Genomic DNA, 15,536 nt, shown 5'->3' with positions numbered 1-15,536 from the left:
CACCAACATGGTGAAACCCTGTCTCTACTAAAAATACAAAAAAAATTAGCCAGGAATGGTGGCGGGCACTTGTAATCCCAGCTACTCAGGAGGCTGAGGCAGTAGAATTGCTTGAACCTGGGAGGTGGAGGCTACAGTGAGCCAAGATTGCGCCACTGCACTCCAGCCTGGGCGACTGAGCAAGACGACATCTCAAGAAAAAAAAAAAAAAAAAGAAAGAAAGAAAAAAAGGAAAACTAAAGAGAGATGGCGAAGAAAACTCCCAGTGTAGTCCCAAATCAATGCAGTCAACCCTACTACTTCCTGGATACCTACTATGAGCTCAACAGATAAAAGAGAAACACAAGGTAGTTTTTTTTTCAGAGCTTTCAATCTAGTTTGGAAGACAAGACAAATGCACCCAAAACTAAGAGTGGTTTGTGTGGCACAATCTCTACTGGTTACAGGCCTTTTGGGGTGAATATGTTGACTGGGACAGCAACAGAGAACATGCTCTGAAAATCAAGATAGTGAATTACATGAAGAGGGTGGAACATGATGATAGAGCACCTTGCAAGCCCTCGGATTAGATTATAATTGGAAATAAAGAGACGAGGAAGGCTTTCAAGCAGGTGAGTGACATGTATTATCTCTCCTACTAAGCGATAAGATCCTTAAGGGACAGAAACACATGGTATAGAAACCACTCTCACACACAGTATTTGCCCCTGTGCCTTTGCTAGGCTTGGGCACATGACAAAGGCCATGCAGTACCGTGGCACAGTTCACATCCCACTGTGTGGGGAGAGTGCTAGTGGGCAGTTTGGAGTCAGAAGCCGCAGCTGGTAAAACTACAAGCACAGCAGAGGTTGCAGGACCAGGTTAGCAAAAATGGGGCAGGGGGTGGGGGCTGCAGATAGGGAAAAGGGCAAGAATCAACTCCAAGTCAAAACAGGAAGTGTATTGATTCCCAGCACTGCACACTTCTCAAGAACAAGATATCATCAGCACTTTAACCAGATTTACAAAGTAATTAGTATGACCCTAGGAATAATGCTGTAAGATAAAGCCCAGAACTAATAAAACATACCCCTTTGGTGGCCTGAAGGCCACTCCAATTCGAGGAAGTACCCATGCCAGCATAGGACACACCTGTTCCAACTCAGAATTAAAATGTATAAGCAAAAAGCAAAGGATTTCAACCTCGTCTAGGAGCCTCCAGAACTCAGTAGCCTTTTAGGGGTCCTGCTGCAGCCCTCAGGCCTTGGGGATTCTGTCTGAACCTCCACCTCTAGCCAGCTGCTTAACCACCCTCGAATTCTCTCTTTCTCCCAAGCTCTGGACCAAGTAGAAGAGAAAAAAAAAAAAGGATTTTAATATAGCAATCAATGAAAGGACCAAAGTTAGAATTTCATTGTCATTGTGGATAGCATTCTTAGCCAAAGACAACTCACCATAAAAGAATGGCTTTGATCTTGTTGACATTCCTACAGAAGTACTAATAAGCAATCATAATGTTCATTAAAGACTCAAAATTGGAGAAGGAAAATCAGGGGAAATTGAAGATGACTGCTCCAGCCCTGCCTTGCATCAATCATTTGCAAGTCCATTCTTGCCCCAGGACCTTTGCATCTGTTTTTCTTCTGTCTGCAAAGATTGCCCCACAGATATCCACTTGGTTTGCTTACTCACTTCATTCAGGCCTCTGCTAAAAATGTCACATTCTTCTAGAACCAGAAATACCATTTGACCCAGCAATCCCATTACTGGGTATATACCCAAAGGAATATAAATCCTTCTACCAAAAAGACACACGTACACGTGTGTTTATTGCAGCACTATTTACAATAGCAAAGACATGGAACCAACCCAAATGCCCATCGATGATAGACTAAAAAAAGTGTGGTACATATACATCATGCAATACTATGCAGCCATAAAAAAGAATGAGATCATGTCCTTTGCAGGGACATGGATGAAGGTGGAAGCCACCATCCTCAGTAAACTAACACAGAATCAGAAAACCAAACACTGCATGTTCTCACTCATAAGTGGGAGTTGAACAACGAGAACACAGGGACACAGGGAGGGGAGCAACACACTGGGGCCTAACAGGCGGAGGGTGGGGTCAAGGGGAGGGAGAGCATTAGGACAAATACTGAATGCATGAGAGGCTTAAAACCTAGATGGCGGGTTGATAGGTGCAGCAAACCACCATGGCATGTGTGTACCTATGTAACAAGCCTGCACGTTCTGCACATGTGTCCCAGAACTTAAAGTTAAAAAAAAAAAAAAAAAAAAGGCGCCTTCTTAATAGGACCTACAGTGATTATGTACACACACCCAGTGGTACTTATGCCAACATACTGCTCTCTTTTCCTCTATAATTATCATCATCTGAAAGATTTTATGGTTTTGTTTGTTTTTGTTTTTTGAGACAAGAGTCTCACTCTGCTGTCCAGGCTGGAGTGCATGGCACAATCTCGGCTCACTGCTACCTCTACTTCCCAGGTTCAAGTGATTCTCCTGCCTCAGCCTCCCCAGTAGCTGGGCCTACAGGTGCGCACTACCACACCTGGCTAATTTGTGTATTTTTTTGTAGAGGTAAGGTCTCGCTATGTTGTCCAGGCTGGTCTTAAACCCTTGGGTTCAAGCAATCCTCCCACCTAGACCTCCCAAAGCACTAGGATTACGGGCATGAGCCGCCATGCCCAGCTGGGTATTTAAATTGTTTTCTCTCACTAAAATATAAGCCACATAGCCTACAACAGAACCTACTGTATAGGGAGATTTAAATAAATATGTATTAAGTGAAGCCTATGTGAATTTAGAGAATTCAATAAATCAATGTAACAACCAACATAAACAAACATATAAAATAGATAAAACATACCAAGCAAATTTGGAGGGATAAGAATAGGCCAGGAGCAGTGGCTCACGCCTGTAGTTCCAACACATTGGGAGGCCAAGGTGGGAGGATCACTTGAGCCCAGGAGTTCAAAACCAACCTGGGTAACATAGTGAGAACTCGTCTGCACAAATAATTTAAAAATTAGGATGGGTGTGGTGGCAATCTCAGCACTTTGGGAGGCCGAAGCGGGCAGATCACCTGAGGTCAAGAGTTCGAGACCAGCCTGGCCAACATGGTGAAACCTCATCTCTACTAAAAATACAAAAATTAGCTGGGCATGGTGGCCAGTGCCTATAATCCCAGCTACTCGGGAGGCTGAGGCAGGAGAATTGCTTGAACCCAGGAGGTGGAGGTTGCAGCGAGCCGAGATCACGCCATTACACTCCAGCCTAGGCAACAAGAGCAAAACCCCATCTCAAAAAAAAAAAAATTAGCCAGGCATGGTGGCGTGTGCCTGGAGTCCCAGCTACTTGGGAGGCTGAGGTAGAAGGATCACTTGAGCCTGGGAGGTTGAGGCAGCAGTGAGTCGAGATTCCATTGCTGCACTCCAGCCTGGGTGACAGAGAGGGACCGTCTCAAAATAAAACATAAAAAAAACAATTATAATAGGATATGGAAGGATGTTGTTCCCTATATCATATAAAGGAATAATACTGTTGTTTTGCCGGGCACAGTGGCTCACACCTGTAATCCCAGCACTTTGGGAGACCGAGGTGGGTGGATCACCCGACATCGGGAGTTTGAGACCAGCCTGACCAACATAGAGAAAGCCTGTCTCTACCAAAAATACAAAATTAGCTGGGATGGTGGTGCAGGCCTGTAATCCCAGCTACTCAGGAGGCTGAGGCAGGAGAATCGTTTGAACCCAGGGGGTAGAGGTTGCGGTGAGCTGAGATCATGCCATTGTACGCCAGCCTGGGCAACAAGAGCGAAACTTCGTCTCAATAATAATAATAATATTGTTGTTTTTAAAAAGTAGAATTTTTAAAAATATGTAAAATGTTATTATTTATGACAGTTAACATTCTGTACAATAGATCACTAAAGCTTTTTCCTCTGATCTAACTGAAATTTTGTACCCTTTGACCAACATCTCCTTCCTCATCCACCCCCATTCCCCAGCCTCTGGTAACCACCATCTACTCTCTATTTGTATGAGTTCAACTTTTTAAGCTCCCACATATGAGTGAAAACATGCAATATTTGCCTTTCTGTGCCTGGCTTAGTTCACTTAGCATGGTGTCTTCCAAGTTCATCCATGTTGCCACAAATGACAGAATTTCTTTCTTTTTGAAGGCTGAATAATATTCCATTGTGGATACATACCACAGTTTCTTTTCCCATTCATCTGAGGATGGATTATTTAGGTCGCTTCCATATCTTGGCTACTTGGAATAATGCTGCAATGAACATGAGTGCAGGTATCTCTTCAGCATATGAATCTAATTCCTTTGGATATATACTCAGAGTGGGACTGCCAGATCATATGGTAGCTCTATTTTTAGTTTTCTGAGGGACCTCCATATTGTTTTGTAAAATGGCTATATAAATTTACACTCTCACCAAGGTAGAATTTTCCTTCTTTCTTTCTTTTTTTGAGATGGAGTCTCACTCTCACCACACTGGAGTGCAGTGGTGGGATCCTGGCTCACTGCAACCTCTGCCTCCTGGGTTCAAGCGATTCTCCTGCCTCAGCTTCCAGAGTAGCTAGGATTACAGGCACCCGCCACCATGCCCAGCTAATTTTTGTATTTTTAGTAGAGACAGGGTTTCACCATGTTGGCCAGGCTGGTCTCAATCTCCTGACCTCATGATCCCCCCATCTCAGCCTCCCAAAGTGTTGGGATTACAGGCGTGAGCCACCACACCCAGCCAGTAGAATTTTCAATCAGATAAATGCCTGTGTGAAAATGCTCCAAAAAAATCAACAATGCATAGCCGAGAGCCTGAGAAAGTGACTATTTGTGTCTGTTCTCTGTCAAGTACAGGACACCAGCATCTGCACCTCTTCACAAGTTCATGCCCTCATGCTAAACAGTGAGCCCCTAGAGGCCCCTGAGACTTACCCATCCTGCATCCCTAGCTCTCAATACAGTGCCCAATAGACAGAAGCCATTTATTAACTATTCAAGTGCATGAATGGAAGCAGGATGAAGACCATTTGAGTCAACATGTTAAAGAATAATTTTAAGTTAAATAATCATTACATAGGTTAAAAACTAGCAGCCAAAGAAAAGAAACAAATTCTGTTTCTGATCCAGACCCCAGAACTAGCCCAGAGGCCAAATACATCATCTGGCTTCTCACTAGTTCCAAACAGGCCCCACTGTTCATTTCTGCTCCCAGAGCAGAGGATCTTTACCTGTGGTCCACAGATGGAAACAGATGTCAAGGGGCTGAAGCAGTTTGACTAGTTGCTAAGTCTTTCATTTAAATCATTAATAAAGCAGCATATAAATAACTATATTACAATCTTTAAAAATGTTGATAACTATATTCCTATATAATTGTGTAATCCTATTTTATTACACACATTTAAAAGTAAATTTTGAGGTCAGGTGTGGTGGCTCACACCTGTAATCCCAGCACTTTGAGAGGCCGATGGAGGAGGATCACTTGAGGTCAGAAGTTCAAGACCAGCCTGGCCAACATGGTGAAACCCTGTCTGTACTAAAAATACAAAAAAATTAGCTGGGCCTGGTGGCGCATGCCTGTAATCCCAGCTACTCAGGAGGTGAGGCAGGAAAATCACTTGAGCCCGGGAGGCAGACTACGCCACTGCCCTCCAGCCTGGGCGACAGAGCAGGACTCCATCTCAAAAAATAATAATAAAAGTATATTTTGAGAAGCCAATCAAAGGCTTCCCCAGTTTACCAAAGGGAACCATGGAATGAAAACAATTGAGAACTCCAAGCCTGTAATCCCAACACTTTGAGAGACTGAGGCAGGAAGATCGCTTGAGGCCAGGAGTTCAAAACCAGCCTAGGCAACATAGTAAGTCTTCATCTCTGCACAAAAATTTAAAGATTAGCCAGGCATGGTGGCATGCACCTGTAGTCCCAGCTACTTCTGAGGCTGAAGCAGGAGGACCACTTAAGCTCAGGAGTTTGTGGCCGCAATGAGCTATGGTCGCACCACTGTACTCCAGCCTGACTTTGTCTTAGAAAAACAAAAATGAAACCTGTCAGCTCTAGAGAGTATACAGGCAACTGAAAGACCTATTCCACTAGACCTAATAATCCTGTCAAGATGAAAATGGTTGATAAAGGATCTGTTGGGGGACTCTTGAGCAATCATGACCTCCTCTTCAGAGGTCACAATAGCGAGGAAGGTTAAGGCCTTCGTTGGATATACCCAAGATGTTTGATAGGCAAACATCAAAGAGAAGACAAACATAATTCCAAAACAAGGCTGTAAAATAAAATCACCCGAGACAGTTAAGAAGTTCTGAAGATTAAGCAATCACAAATCATCTAAAGATAAGGGAAGAAACTAAGAAAACTAGACTGTCCTCCAAAGAATTTAATAAACACAGATATTAAAAAGGAAATGAAAGAACATCTCCTCCCCAACTAGGCTAAAAGTTCTTTAAGGAAAGAAACTGAGTCTCCCTCATCTTTGCATTCCCATGACCAAGTACTGTGTCTGACCTGCAGTAAGCCCTACATTTTAAATATAAAAGTAGCATAATCAGCCAGGCACAGTGGCTCACATCTGTAATCCCAGCACTTTGGGAGGCTGAGACAGGTGGATCACCTGAGGTCAGGAGTTTGAGACCAGCCTGGCCAACATGGTGAAACCCCGTCTCTACTAAAAATACAAAAATTAGCCAGGTATGGTGGCGCGCACCTGTAACCCCAGCTACTCGGAGGCTGAGGTGGGAGAATCACTTGAACCCAGGTGATGGAGGTTGCAGTGAGCCAAGATCGTGCCACTGCATTCCAGACTGGGTGACAGAGAGAGACTCTGTCTCAAAAAACAAACAAACAAACAAAAAACACACAAAAAAACCTAGCATAATCAGTCTTAACTATAAAAAAGTGGCATTTATCTGTAGGAAAAGCATCACCCATATATATATAAAGTTCTAAGAGAGCCAAGAGCAGTGCCACGTAACAATGCAGTAAAACATGAAGAAATGTCTGAAATGGCAAGTCTGGAACAGCAATGACCTGTGGACTTGGTTCCATAAGCACTAGTTATGTTACCATGTACATTTGAAATATTTTATATAATAACTTTTTTTCTAATTTTAGAAGAAAATTAATAGACTGGGGATTCTTAAAATTCTGCTTGGCAGTCAGCACACCAGGAAAAACAGAGACAATCCAGCTGGTTGTGGTGAGAGGAACAATGTCAGCCAGCTGTTTTTCAAAAGAACTCAAATCTTACTTCGCTTCTAACATTTCCAAGAAGAAATATTTCTTTCATTCATTCAGCCACATAACTCCTGGCATTTCCAGACTGCTTGCCATGTGCTAAGCACGGTGCTGGGGGTAAAGGGATGAGCAACACTGGCAAGGCTCCTGCCTAACCTTACATTCAAAGGGAAGAGGAGATGCAGATCAAAAACGAAGAAATAATATTCCCATTTGCAAGGAGGGTCTTAGCAGATGTAAGCAAGTTAAAATAAGCTCATACTGAATTAGGGTGGTCCCTAATCCAGTGGCTGTCATAAGAGGGAGATTTGGACACAGACACACACAGAACAAAGATAGCCATGTGAAGATGGAGGTGAAGACTGGAGTTATGTTGGCACAAGCCAAGAAATGCCAAGGACTGCCAGCAACCATCGGAAGGCAAAAGAAAGGATTCTCCCCTTGTGGGGGGGCATGGCCCTGCCAACACCTTGGCTTTGGACTTCTAGCCTCTAGAACTGTGAGAAAATAATACTGCTGCTGTAAGCCTTCAAAAGTTTGTGATAGGTTGTTACAGCAGCCCTAGGAAACTACAGAAGCAGATGGCACTGCAAGAAGCTGGGACTAGGCCAGGTGCGGTGGCTCACGCCTGTAATCCCAACACTTTGGGAGGCTGAGGCGGGCGGATCATGAGCTCAGGAGTTCGAGACCAGCCTGGCCAACATGCTGAAACCCAGTCTACACTAAAAATACAAAAATTAGCCAGGCTTGGTGGCGGGCGCCTGTAATCCCAGCTAATCAGGAGGCTGAGGCAGGAGAATAGCTTGAAAGCGGAAGACGGAGGTTGCAGAGAGTCGAGATCGTGCCATTGCACTCCAGCCTGGGTGACAAGAGCGAAACTCCATCTCGGAAAAAAAAAAAAAAAAGGCTGGGACTACAGATGGGAGAAGCAACTGGAAGGACCCCCATAGCTTCTCAATCCTTGCTTTAGTTACTTGCAATTGAAAACAGCCCAACTAAGAGGGCCACCAAATGACTGCTGCCAAGCACTCCTGGATGAAGGACTTTTTACCATGGGTGGCACCCCACCCAGTATTTGTCTCTGTTAGCACTTCTTGGCCAGGCGTGGTGGCTCATGTGTGTAATCTCAGCACTTTGGGAGGCCAAGGCAGGCGGATCACCTGAGGTCAGGAGTTCGAGACCAGCCTGGCCAACATGGCGAAACCCCATCTCTACTAAAAATACAAAAATTAGCTAGGCATGGTGGTGGGCACCTGTAATCCAGCTACTTAGGAGGCTGAGGCAGAAGAGTTGCTTGAAACCAGGAGGCAAAGGTTGCAGTGAGCCAAGATCACGTCACTGCACTCCAGCCTGGGCAACAGAGTGAGATTGTGTCTCAAAAAAAAGAAAGAAAAAAAGAAAGCACTTTTTGAGTCTGGAACAAAAATTTCTCAATCACATTCAGTGGATAATAAATCTACCCACTAGACCTATGTCTAACTTCCAGGACCACAGAAAATAAACAAAAGCCATCACCTTCCTCATGCCAACTGTTTAAACTCTTTAACAGACAGCTATCATATTTTCTTGAAAGTTCTTTTTCTTTTTTGAGACAGGGTCTTGCTCTGTTGCCCAGGCTGGAATGCAGTGGTGTGATCACAGCTCACGGCAACCTCCACCTCCTGGGCTCAAGCAATCGTCCCACCTCAGCCTCCCGAGTAACTGGGACTACATGTGTGCACCATCACGCCCGGCTAATTTTTTGAATTTGTAGAGACGGGGTTTTGCTATGTCGCCCAGGCTGGTCTCGAACTCCTAGGCTCCAGGGATCCTCCCACCTTGGCTTCCCAAAGTGTTATGATTACAGGCATGAGCCACTGCACCTGGCCTGAACACAGAATAGATGTAATCTGTCTTAAGAGAGATTTTCTGTTTGTTTTTTCACTTGTTTATTTAGGAAATCATGAAAATCTGTTTATCCAACCCACCAAAGCATGGCTAATAATATCTAACTGTTTGTGACTATGAATAATGATGACTATGTGAGAAACATAATCAGGACTACTTGGCACAGAGGTGCCCGGGCAAGAACTAACCATTTAGGGAATGCCCAAGCCTTTCTGTTAGTTTGTGATAACAGCATATGGGCTGTTACACAATGTTGCACTTACGCTTTAGTGGGGCCCCTCCGGCTCTACACTGAGACCTGACTCAAGTGAAGCAAGGGTGGGCATGAGAAGACCAGTTAGGAGGCTGTTCCAGAAATCCAGGTAAGAGATGCTGGTGCCTTGGACCTGGGTAATAGCGGTGGAGGTGATGAGAAGAAACGAGGTGGTGAAAATCTGGTCTGCTTCTAGTTTTCTGACAGGTCTAGAGCAGGGCCAAGCAAGCTCTAGTCCACAAGCCAAATCTGGGCTACTGCCTATTTTTGTAAGTGAAGTTTTACCGGAACACAGTTACACTTGTTCATTTACATATGTTCTATGGCTGCTTTTGTGCTACAGAAGCAGAGATAAATAGTTCTAACCTTACAGCCTCCAAAGCCAAAAATATTTACGATCTGGCCCTTAACAGAAAGAGTTTGCCAATCCAGGTCTAGAAAACATGAACTGTCATTTATTGAGATGGAAACCTGGGAGAAGACAAAATGTGAGGAAACAGCAAAGCTTGATTTGGGGCATGCTAGCTGTGACATGCCTGTTAGACATCCAAGCAGAGATGTCAGGTAAAGCGCCGGATGTGTCAGCCTGAGGTTCAAGGAGCAGGTCCAAGTTGGAGATAAAAGCTTAGGAATCATCAAATGAGGGTAATTAAAGCCAGGACACTGGATGACATCAGTAAGAGAATAAACCTGGATGGAAAGGACAAGAGGTTAAATATTGAGCCCTTGAATCCTAACATTTAGAAGTCAGGGAAATGAAAAGGAACCAGGCAAACAGTGAAGAAGGAACAGATACAGAGAATGCATGAAAACCAGGAGAATGGGCTGTTCTGGAAGCCAAAAGAAAAATGTGTTTCCAGGAGAAGAGGGTGAAAGCCATGTCTAATGAGGCTGATGGGTCAGACCAGACAGTGACTCAGAGCAACCACAGAGCAACCACGGGAGGCCTCGCCTGACTGCAGTTGATTCAGCAAAGAGTGCAAGGGCAGAAGGGGATGGGGAGGACAGGCAACTCATTCCAGAAGTTCTGCTGCAAAGGTTTTGGTGCAGAGATGTGGGGGAGAAGCTGGCAGGGGGAATTGGATCAAGAGAGTTCCTTTTGTTCATTCCCACGATGGGAAAAGTAATAGCATTATATAGGCTGTTAAAAAAAAAAAAGGCCACATGAGATGGAAAATCTGATGAAGCAAGAGAGAGAAAGGAAGTGCTGGAGTGAAGGCTGAGTAACTGAGGGGAGATGGGATCTAGGGTCCAGGCTTCATTAGAAGCAGGGACAATTTGTGCATAACAAGAACCGGGCACACATACAGGTAGGCAGATGGATGTGATGACTGAGGCTGATGGAGGTTCCCTGCCTAGGTTCTGCCTGCATCTGTTTTCTCAATGAAATATGAAGCCAGAGTTAGGTGTGGTGGCACATGCCTATAGTCCCAGCTACATGGGAGACTGAAGCAGACGGATCACTTGAGCCTAGGAGTTTTAAGTTGTAGTGCACTAGGATCACGCCTATGAACAGCCACCACACTCCAGCCTGGGCAACACAGTGAGAACTCATCTCCAAAAAAAAAAAAAGAAAGAAAGAAATGGGAAGCCAGGCCACCAGCTGGGAGAGTGAGCATGGAGAATGAGGTACTGCACACTGGAGAAGGTATGAAACAGATCAGCAAAGTGAGTGAACTGGGAAGCATGGTGCAACGGCCTGCCAGTATCAAGGGTCTACCTGAGTTTGTGATCCTGAATTTGATTTTTTGTTGTTGTTGTTGTTTTTGAGACAGAGTCTCACTCCATCACCAGGCTGGAGTGCAGTGGCACGATCTTGGTTCATTGCAACCTCCACCTCCCGGGTTTAAGCAATTCTCATGCCTCAGCCTCCCTTGTAGTTGGAATTACAGGCAGGTAGCACCACGCGGCTTTTTGTATTTTTTTGTGAGACGGGCTTTCGCCATGTTGGCTAGGCTGATCTCGAACTCCTGACCTCAACTGATCCACCCACCTTGGCTTCCCAAAGTGCTGGGATTACAGGCATGAGCCACCACACCCAGCCATGTAATCATGAATTCGAAATGAGACAGACATTTCAAAAGTTTTCAATTAGTTCAAATGGTTTCAAATGGTTCTGAGTTTTTCTATAGCCTTATTCCAGTGCATGAGACAGAATAGGTGGGGAATGGGATTTAACCAAGATCCTGGTTTAAATAAGCAAGTAAGACAAAGTGAGAGAGGTTCTCTCCAGGACAGATTCCAGCATTCCAGGTATGGACTGACCAGGGTAAGGCAAAGAACACTGTTGTCAGTACTGTGTCCAAGGAAAATCACATTTGGAATCCTGAACCCGTCAATCCTACCAGAAGACCATCAGAGCTTCTCAGAGACATACAGAGGAAACATTATAGTCAAGGACCTTCTTTATTACTAATAGATGTTTTGGTTGAACCACATTAGGTATAACGTTTATATATACCTATAGTCTACATTGATACCTAACGAGAAGTACAGCAACAAAAACTCTGCAGATACTTTTAATTGACACATGATTCTAGATCAAGAAGACAGATGATTTGGAAGGCTGACTATCAAATTATTAGATGATATTATGATCAATGCAGGCCTCTTAGCACCCCCTTTACGCAACTAGAATCCTAATTATAAAATAGTAATTATTATTATATGACAATAATACTACATTTGATAGAAAAGTTCACAGACAAAAGAGAGATATTTTCAAATACACAGTATGAGAAATATCATAATTTCCCAACAAAGACAGTCCTGGATATCAAGCATCAGCTCATTTATTATATATATATAAAGAAATAAACTTTTACTTTTTAATGAGATAGTTCTAAAACATCCTATCAGGTAGTTTCATCCTCTGAAAAGTTAAAGAAAAAGTACTGTGCCAATGTAGAATGAAGACAAGGAAATCTGCAATTAGAGGTGTTCATTTTGACCATTATTTTAATCTTGCATTTTCAGATTATTTTATGTTAAAACCATCAACCAAATTCATAACATCAGCAGAACCAAATTCAGTCTTAATCATCTTGTCATCAGAGATAATACCTAAACCTGTTTGAAAAAAAAAAAAAAGATGGAAGTTATGGAAAGAAAAGCAATTGGTTTAACAGATTGCAATAAAAAAAATGGCAATAACGCAACACACTGCAATGATATTTAAACTACTGCTTGCAGGATTTTAAAGAGCTAATGTCTGCTTCATTTTAATCTGTTCTGGAAACATCACAACCATCAGCTTAACAAAAAGCTAAGAAGAATTATAAAAGAGTCCCAGGTATGAAGCTTGGGCTTACCTGATGCACCTATTGGGGAGGTAGCTGGGGTCATGTTGTGGACATTGAGACCAAGACTCTGAGAGGGTCCTGGGGCTGATGCCGCTATGGGAGGCCCCGGAGGGTTCTCCCTCTGGGGAGAGGTGAGTGGAGTGGTTGGCTGAGAGGTCTGTCCACCAGCAAGTCGTGCAAGGCGCCTCCGTCGAATCTACAACATAAGGGGAAAAGGGCATTCTATAACTAAACAGCAGAAACACAATTCTGCCAGAGAATGACATTATTCATAACCACACCAGAGCTTAACAACTAAATATGCCTTGAGCAAAAGTACTCTTCTGAGAGAATAACTCGCTCTACCAGTATTCTTACAAGCTCTACCACTTGAGTTTTTAACAACTATATCTTGGCCAGGTTCAGTGGTGCCTGCCTATAGTCTCAGTTACTTGGGAGGGTGAGGTGGGGGGAATCGCTTGAGCCTAGGAGTCCAAGACCAGCCTGAGCAAAGCAGTGACACCCCACCACTAATTCATACATACATAAATACATACATACATACAAACATAAATACATATATACTGTATGTTAGTTCCCTTACCATCTCTGTTTATCACACCTCCTTGGCTGATATGGTGAATTTACAGTAAGCATATTACACTTTATTTTAGAGAGAGTCTCTCTCTGTCACCCAAGCTGGAGTGCAGTATTTCAATCATAGCTCACTGCAGCCTTGAACTCCCGGGCTCAAGTAATCTTCCCACCTCGGCCTCCTAAGTATCTAAGACTACAGGTGCGCACCACCATGCCCAACTAATTAATTTTTTTTAAATTTTTGACAGAGACGAGGTCTCACTATGTTGCCTAGGCTGGTCTCAACCTCCTGGCCCCAAGTGATCCTCCCACCTTGGCCTCCCAGAATACTAGGATTATGGGCATGAAGCACCATGCCCAGCCTATGCTTGTAACACACTAAAGCTTGTTATTTTAATAAAATGACCTAACTTTGTCACTTCAAATAGGTAAGATTTAAAAATAAATAGCCAATTGGCCGGGTGTGGTGGCTCGCGCCTGTAATCCCAGCACTCTGGGAGGCTGAGGCAGGAGGATCACAAGGTCAGGAGTTCGAGAACAGCCTGACCAACATGGTGAAATCCTGTCTCTACTAAAAATACAAAAATTAGCCAGGTGTGGTGGTGCGCGCCTGTAATCCCAGCTACTGAGGCAGGAGAATCACTTGAACTCGGGAGACGGAGGGCAATTGCAGTGAGCTGAGATGGTGCCACTGCACTCTAGCCTGGGCAACAGAGGGAGACTCCATCTCCAAAATAAATTAATGAATAAATAGCCAATTTAATTCACTAAAACAATGAGAAACAAAAGTTACACTAAGACACAAATTTAACCATTGCTTCTAGGAGCAAAATGATCAGGTTTTCTTTTTTTACTTGATTCAATAAAAATACAACCTGCCACTTCTTCCTTTTAACATATAATTAAAGAGCAACACCTTATTGAAAGAGAGAAATTAATCCATTCATTCAAAATGTATTTGTTGAACTCCTACTAACAGCAGGGCATCTCCAAAAGCTTCCTAACAGATTTGCCCATGTCCCCTGAGCAAAAGAAGCCAGATGTAAAAAAAACAGAGTGGATGATTCCATTTCTATAAAATTTGAAAATAAGAAAAACTAAACTATACCATTAGTTTGGATAATGGTTATCCTTGGTGGGAAAGGGGCAGGAAGAAGCTCGGGAGAGGCAGGAGTGAGAATCTAGGGATCTGGTAATGGTGTTTTTTGTTTTTTGTTTTTTTAATTTTAACTGGATACTAGTGTCACAGGTATGTCCACTTTATGAAAACTCACTGGGTTGTATACTTACAACTATGAGTAATCAGTTCACGGGTATTCATCTTATTCTTCTTCATAGTTTATACGTTAAATATAGTCTTCTGTATAGAATGTATTTTTTTTTTTTTTTTCTGAGACGGAGTTTCACTCTTGTCGCCCAGGATGGAGTACAATGGCACCATCTTGGCTCACTGCAACCTCCCCCTCCCAGGTTCAAGCGATTCTCCTGTCTCAGCCTCCCAAGTAGCTGGGACTACAGGCATGCACCACCACACCCACCTAACTTAAAATTTTTTGTAGACATGGCATCTCACCATGTTGCCCAGGCTGGTCTCAAATTCCTGGGCTCAAACAATCCTCCCACCTTGGCCCCCCAAAGTGCTGGGATTACAAGTGTGCTGCGCCAAGTTTCATTATCTTACAGACAGCTAAATTTAGGAGTTCATGCTTGATTTCTAATTCAAATTCAACCTTTATTACTTGACTACTTTACTTATCTGGAGCCTATCCAGATAAGTCACTTAACAGCTCTGTGCTTCAGTTTCTGCAGAATGGACATCTGTACACTGTACATCTGTACAACGAGGATGAAATCATTGGCCGAGGGGAGTCTGAGGCGTTGGATCATTTCAGGTCAGGAGTTCGAGACCAGCCTGGACAACACGGCAAAACCCTGTCTCTACTAAAAATACAAAGATCAGCCGGGCATGGTGGCACACGCCTGTAATCCCAGCTACCTGGGAGGCTGAGGCAGGAGAATCGCTTGAACCTGGGAGGCGGAGGTTGCAGTGAGCCGGTATCGCACCACTGCACTCCAGCGTGGGTGATGAAGTCAGACTCCGTCTCCAAAAAATAAGAAAAAAAACAGTATCTTCCTTATAGGGTTATGAGAAAACCACCACCCTGTCCCTTTCCCTGCTTATTTTTTCTCCGTGGCTCTGATCTGCCCTATGACATGTGTGATATATTTATTTGTGTATTGCTTAGTTA

The 15,536-nt window shown here is 43.6% G+C and overlaps 1 protein-coding gene across 5 annotated transcripts in view; it reads right to left on the bottom strand.

The window, feature by feature from the left end:
* The window catches only part of UBE4B (ubiquitination factor E4B), a 153,032-nt gene that overhangs the window by 99,909 nt on the left and 37,587 nt on the right, over positions 1-15,536 (bottom strand). For all 5 annotated transcript variants that reach the window (XM_030805159.1, XM_030805163.1, XM_030805158.1 and 2 more), the window contains exon 2: positions 12,721-12,907. In XM_030805159.1, coding sequence (XP_030661019.1) covers positions 12,721-12,907 — 187 coding nt within the window. The remainder of the gene's footprint in view (positions 1-12,720; positions 12,908-15,536) is intronic.

The sequence above is a fragment of the Nomascus leucogenys genome, chromosome 24 (genome assembly GCF_006542625.1).
Source record: "Nomascus leucogenys isolate Asia chromosome 24, Asia_NLE_v1, whole genome shotgun sequence".
In the NCBI taxonomy this organism is placed as follows: Eukaryota; Metazoa; Chordata; class Mammalia; order Primates; family Hylobatidae; genus Nomascus; species Nomascus leucogenys.
This window is presented reverse-complemented; position numbering and strand designations above follow the sequence as displayed.